The sequence below is a fragment of the Nuphar pumila genome, unplaced genomic scaffold, assembly GCF_984573655.1.
Source record: "Nuphar pumila unplaced genomic scaffold, dmNupPumi1.hap1.1 HAP1_SCAFFOLD_1445, whole genome shotgun sequence".
Lineage (NCBI taxonomy): Eukaryota > Viridiplantae > Streptophyta > Magnoliopsida > Nymphaeales > Nymphaeaceae > Nuphar > Nuphar pumila.
This window is the reverse complement of record NW_028323678.1, coordinates 27768-34352: the sequence shown is the minus strand read 5'-3', so window position 1 is coordinate 34352 and position 6585 is coordinate 27768. Positions and strand designations below refer to the sequence as shown.

Here is a 6585-nt window from a genome sequence, read left to right as displayed (position 1 = left end):
TGGCGACGCTCTCACGCAAACCAGAGCCTCTTTAGCAGCCGCCTACGGCTGGGTATAGAAAGGTACGTAGATGTGCTCAGTATGCTTGCTATCTCCGAGATACGCCTGTTCAAATGCGTATGTTCAATGCTTGATCCCATATGCCGTCACACTCCCCCCCACTTTCATTGCGGCCTGTGACATTCAGCAGCGTCTACCTGCTGTCCCGTCTTGAATGTTTTTAAACACTGCGAAGATGTGACCATCTATGTGCCCACGCATGCAACCGTCGGATAACATCGCAGCTACCAGCACCATGACAAGAATTGAGTGCGCTTGCAGCTGAAAACACCTGGTAGGCTTCTTGAAGAGCCTAGGCATTCGATTTGTATTGGACGCGCATGTAGCTCGAGGCGTAGCTCTGCGTGAGACAGCCGCGGAGTTTGTGAGCCGATACCGCGAGAATCGCCAACATCTACTGCCCAACAACAACACACCCTCCACATGCTCTTGGGCGCAAGGCATCCCATCAACAGCTGCCAAGCCCGATGCAAGCGAAGGCCCTGGTCAAAATTGTTGCAGGGCTGAGTCACCAGGAATGCAGACGGGACCAGCATCATTTCAGATCGGTGGCAGTCAACAACCATGCTGTGGGTGCCAAACCTTTGCCAGGGGGTGCAGAAATGTCTCATGGTGCTGATGGTTTAGCGGCATTACATGGACATCCAGCGCCTGGTCATGGTGACGAGGCGACAGAGTCTGCCTCTGTGGGCCGCTGCCTATGCTTGCCTCCTCTGCCCAGGTGTGCTATCTACGGCAGCTTTTTTTTCCCGAACGGCGCTTGCGATATATATCCCTTCGCGTCTTTGGTAATCCCAGATGCAACTTGAGTAGGCTGAGCAGGGAGCCGTTAATATGGCGCACACAATAGCCTAACAAGTGCCGTAATCTGACATCGTACCAGCCCTCATCAGGCATCTGAAGTTCGGGTACTAGGGAGGAAGCTTTCCCTAACTAAACTAAAGGCCATAGTATTCAGGGCTTTGCAGGCCGGTAGGCCCTCTGGTCGCTACACAGGGCTCAACTAGTCCGAAGGGCTACTCAGGAAATGTCTGTTGCCAGATAGTTTTAGTATTGTCCACAACTGAATGATGCTAGTACAAACGCATCCCCCTTGCTCCAGGCTTTCTGCCTTTGCTTGCGTGCCAGTTCTCCCTTTGGCCTTTGGTTTCCAACAAACGGAAAGCGAAACCAAAGGCCGCAGCCTTAACGTAAAGGGAAGCAAGGTTTCATTGTAAAACAAAGGTTTTAGACTTTCACGCTTAACTTCGGTCCGCAGCATGTAGGCTTTATGTGAGCAAAGGCTCCATCTTTGCTGTAATGACAGACCTTTTGGTAATCGCGGTGCATGAGCAAATGGCTACTCGCACAGTGACCCCTCCCTTGTGGTCACACAAGTGGAACGGCACACCTGCTTATCGATCGAGAATGCCAACCTCATCGACCCTTGTGAGTGGAGTGTGTGAAGTGTCGCTTGCTCGAGCTTTCATAGCCTGGTTCATGTTCATGCCTTTGTTTTGATAAAGAAAGGTTCCTTCTTAACACTCGCATGCCAAATTTGGATCATCAAAGCCAAGAAAAATATCTCAGATCTTCCACTTTCAAATGCAACTTCTGTGGTATCTCGAGACATACCAGCGCCGACCCTCAACCCCTCTCCCCTTTCTGGTGCAGGATGGGTGTGTTATGCGGAGAAGACGCATGGCGACTTTGTGCTGCCGTACATCAGCGCAAGCAAGTCGCCGCAAGCCGTTGCGGGAACGCTTGTGAAGAGGGCACTTTTGCCAGCTGCGCGCTTTGGACCCTGCACGCGTGTACCACGTAGCCGTCATGCCGTGCTATGACAAGAAGCTTGAGGCCTCCCGTGAGGATTTTCAGTTGCCAGGTTCGCCATGGCAGTTCATGATCGACAGCTAATAACTGACAAGTGCTTCTTCGCCAGTGGCGAGCCAGACACTTTCATTTTTTGGGTCCAAATGGTGTAGCTTTCGGCTCCCAAGTGGTGTACCTTTTGCAACTGTACGCATCCACATGGACATTGGCATACCGTATCGCCGCTAGCTATTCAATCACGCAAATATTCAATCTTTGTCTGGAAATCTCCAAACGGCCATTTTTTTGCGATTTCATTTGAATATTTAGCGGCAGTACGGTATCCAAGTATTTTTGGGGATCAGCGCTCACACTACCAATTACCACCTTCTCAGGCAAGCATACCCGGAATCAGCTGACGCAACATAGCCTGACCTGACAGGTTGTCTTCTACCCTGCGAGGAGATCAGCCAGGGCCACGGCATAGCAACGCTGCGTCCAGATGCAAAGCATGCTCATGCAGGGTGCTGGACTTGATTATAAGTGTCATCTAGATACACCAGACAGTACCCTTTCCCATTATGATCTCTTAGATCGTGTTCATGGCCTGTTGGAATATGGCTGGAGCGTCACTGAGCCCCATGGGCATTACGCACCACTGATACAACCCCTATGGAGTGCGAATGCAGTGAGTGGTTTACTACTATCTTCCATCATTAACTGATAGAACCCCGTGGCCAAGTCCCAATGCACTGAACACATGTGCACCCTGGAGACTGTCTAGAAGCTCACCTTGGTGTGGGATGGGTCCCCTGTCTGGTGTATTTAGATGACGCTATTATCAAATCCACCAACATGCAAGAGCATGCTTTGCATCTGGACGCAGTGTTGTTATGTGCTCTTTGAGAGATGACAACACTGCGTCCCGATGCAAAGCATGCTCCTGCATGGTGTTGGACTTGATGAGAACGTCATCTAGATACACCAGACAGGGGACCCATCCCACACCAAGGTGAGCTTATAGACAGTCTCCGGGGTGCATGTGTGTTCAATGCATTTGACTTGCATCGGGATTCTATCAATTAAATATGGAAGACAGTAGTAAAACACTCACTGCATTCCGCACTCAATAGGGGTTGTGTCAGTGGTGCGTAATGCCCATGGGGCTCATTAACGCTCCAGCCATATTCCAATAGGCCATGAACACGATCCTAAGAGATCATATTGGGAAGGGGTACTGTCCGGTGTATCTAGATGACATTATAATCAAGTTCAGCACCATGCGGGAGCATACTTTGCATCTGGACGCAGTGTTGATTGCCTAGCGCTTTTCTAGCGCACAATTGCCGTCCTTGGTCAATGGGTCTTACTTCATTCCTTGCAATTGTGCCACTCTTGGCACAAGATGCAACCACCAGTTTGCGCACAATGTTTCATCTACGTTGCTCCTGGGGTAGCGGGTTGAAGTGAGTCAACAATTGCCAGAAGGTCAACTCAAGACTTTGAGCAAGCTACTTTCCCAACCCGAGGATGCTGCACCCCCCCACTACTACACGCTGGTAATGTTATTTGTGCAGGCAACGCTTGCTCAAATAGGTTGTTAACAAAGCCCTGTTCCCCACTGCCCTCTGCCACCATTAGCCAAGGTGGTCAGGTTTCCATATTCATTTCATTTCTTTGTTCCACGCGTCGAAGCATGTTCTTACAAAGGTGTGACAATCAACACTCCGTTGTTCGTTAGCGTATTGTAGGCTCCTGCCAGCTCGTAGAAGACACACCGCTGGCTGCCAGGCATAGCGCGGGTAGCGGGCACTGCAAAAGCAGATGTTTGAACTTGCTGGGAATAAGCCTTGAAGAAGCTGATCAACAGTTTGGTGTGTGTGACGGTGGTTTGTCATGGTTCCAGGCTCTCATGAAACTTCCCCAGTGCCAGAGGTGGATTCCGTTATCACGACAGCGGAGGTGCACGATCTGCTGGTACAGCGCGGCATGACGCTGAGCGACGCGGCGATGGTAGGAATGGACCCGTTTTTGGCGGGAAACGACCCGTCCGAAGGCAAGCTGTACGGCGTTCGCGGCGGGTCGGGAGGCTACCTGGAGTATGTGATGAAGACGGCAGCTTTTCAGCTCTTTGGAGAGGTACGGTTGATTTAACCTTGCGAGGACCGCGTTCCAACACATTACTAATCCTGAAATGAAAGCAACGGCACGTCATACATAATGCTGTACCAGGTTTGGATTCGACCCTCACTTTTATTTCCAAAGTCATGGGATTCAAGCAGTTAACCGTGTTGCCTCACATCACGCCCTCTAACGAAATGCTCCTCCCAAATTCCGCTGCATTGGTGACTGCTCAGCTTTAAACTTGTTGAGATTTACAGACAACTTGCCCGAGGTACACATGTACCGAGTACATATTCATAGGAGACTGATAGGGATCAGTCTCACAGCCTAGATCAGTATCCAGGATGACGTGACTGGACACTGGATTAGTAATTAGGACTGGATAGCTCCGGTATGTATACACGTGATGAGCATGCTAACTTCCCACTGAGGAAAGAAGTACTCAGTCGTACTTCAACAAAACTAAAAGCATTGCAAGGCAAAGCTATTTGTAGACAGCACAAGCAAGGATGCTTGACCACCGAGGTGCCTGGGAACAAGGCGCAGGCAACAGACCCTGTAATTTTCAGGTCGCGGTGCCTGAACATGCGTGAGATTGCAGCTATGGGGGCAAAATGGGGTCAAAGCCCATTATGACAAAGCACTGGCATGCGTGTTGGTAGTTTCTGCCCAGGTAATATGCACTCCGTCGGCCACTTGAATCGCCTGGGTTGGAGATTGTACGTCAGGTTCGAGCATCAGGGCGTGCTGAATGTGTATCAGTAACCACTGCGATCGACAAATGCTGGTACGCCTGCCTTGAAAGGCTGGCGTGGTTAACAGGCGAGGCAATGCAAAGGTGCATATTATCGCACCAATTTGAGGAATGCAGCACTCCCAAAGGAAGTGCCGAGCTATGGGGGTTTCTGGATGCTTTGTTGATTAGGTGTCCGTTCAACTCCCACCGTTACCACTGCGATACTATCATACTGATTCGCATATGTGAGACTCGTGCAAGCTTGCGATCTGTGCAGAGCTGCTCGTTTGTTGATTCATGCGATGTTGCACTATCTGTTTCCTTGCTGGCCCAAACTTCAGACGCCTGCTGAGGGCTGGTATGTTGCCACATTGTATCTGGATAGTTGTGTATGTCAGGCTAGTTCGTGCGTCACATGAAGGGCTATCTGCTGCACCTGCCCAAGTTGCATCTGATGTCACAGCACCAAAGAGAAATAATCAATACCGTAGTCTAGACAACAATTGATCAGTTGCCCTGCGTTGCGTTGCGTAAAGTTCTCTATCAAAACATGTAATGATCCGGAAGCTAGATAGAAGTAATCGCGATGTTTCGGTACTGTAGGTAGCCTTTGAGCCGCGTAGCGTAAGGTCATTTGATCAATTGTTGTCTAGACTACGGTACTGTAAGCGATTGCTGTTTGGGAAACTTACCGGTATCTTTTTCAACACTGCTGCATCTGCATGGACACATGCAACTCCGATTGTCACTTGGGAGTCAGTGCTACTGTTACCATCACCTCAGTTAACGTACCTGTATCAGCCTGAATTACGATTACGATCATGAAGCGTCGGCAATGTTGACATTGGCATGGCATGATAACGGATGGATCTAATGTATCTTATTTGAATGTTGAGATGCAGGATCTAGGCAGCGCTCCACTGGCGACCAAAGTGATCCGGAACGCCGACTTTCAGGAAGTAGCGATTGAGGTTGGGGGGAAGGTCGTGTTGCGAGGCGCGGTCGCCAACGGCTTCCGGAATATCCAGGGCCTCATGCGGAAAATCAAGATGCGGCGCTGTGAGTATGATTACGTAGAGGTCATGGCGTGCCCGAGTGGTTGCTTGAATGGGGGGGGTCAGGTCAAGGTTGAGGGGGGGGCAGGCTGCAATACACAAACGGCTGGCGTTGCTTGATGCGCTTTACCATGACCGTGATGATGTGATTCTTCAAGTGCCTGAGGACAATGATCAGGTGTCTGCGGTGTATGCGTGTGTGGTGAATGACGAGCCAGGGTCATTGGCCAGTCAGCGTCTCTTTCACACGCGCTATCACCACCGCCAGAAAACAGTGACGTCGACTTTACTTGACTGGTGACGTTTCAATAGGTCGATTAGGAAAGGCCGTGTAAAGATCTGCTGAGGTATGTGTCAACGCCGGCCGCCCTTATTTGGGCTGGTGTATCCCTATTCGTTCTCTTTGATACTATGTGTTCCAGTGGTTTGAAAATTGTGCGTGGCGGCAGATGGCATGTGAGATTTTCGGAATACTCCGGAAAATTGTTGATTTTCAGGCAGGAGCTCCGTTTGGTTGTAATGGGTCCCCGACGTCCCCTCAGATCGATTCTGAGGGGTACTTGATTCGGCTTAGGCGGTGCTCTCAGAGTGTGTTGACAGTGTGAGACATCGCTCTTGTGCCAAATCGCACCCATGGGAGCTGCTGAAAACCTGGTTGTGATATCATTATAACATGACACAACTATTCCGCTTGGTTTCCGCACCTCACGTGGGTGTGTTTTGGCGCAATCGAGCGACTTTTCTACGGACGTACTCCATAGCTGCTCAGCCTGTCCATTCACGGTTGCAGCACAACACATGCCGTAATTTTTTAAACGT

General features: G+C 50.2%; 1 protein-coding gene across 1 annotated transcript; it reads left to right on the top strand.

Moving 5' to 3' along the window:
• Window positions 1-1869: 1869 nt before the first annotated feature.
• LOC149809292 (protein NAR1-like) lies at window positions 1870-6371 on the top strand. The gene is made up of 5 exons (XM_089994914.1): window positions 1870-1924; window positions 3758-3990; window positions 5614-5809; window positions 5925-6040; window positions 6189-6371. Exons 1-5 carry the CDS (start codon window positions 1870-1872, stop codon window positions 6369-6371), a joined length of 783 nt encoding a protein of 260 aa, XP_089851040.1.
• The last annotated feature ends 214 nt before the right edge of the window (window positions 6372-6585 follow it).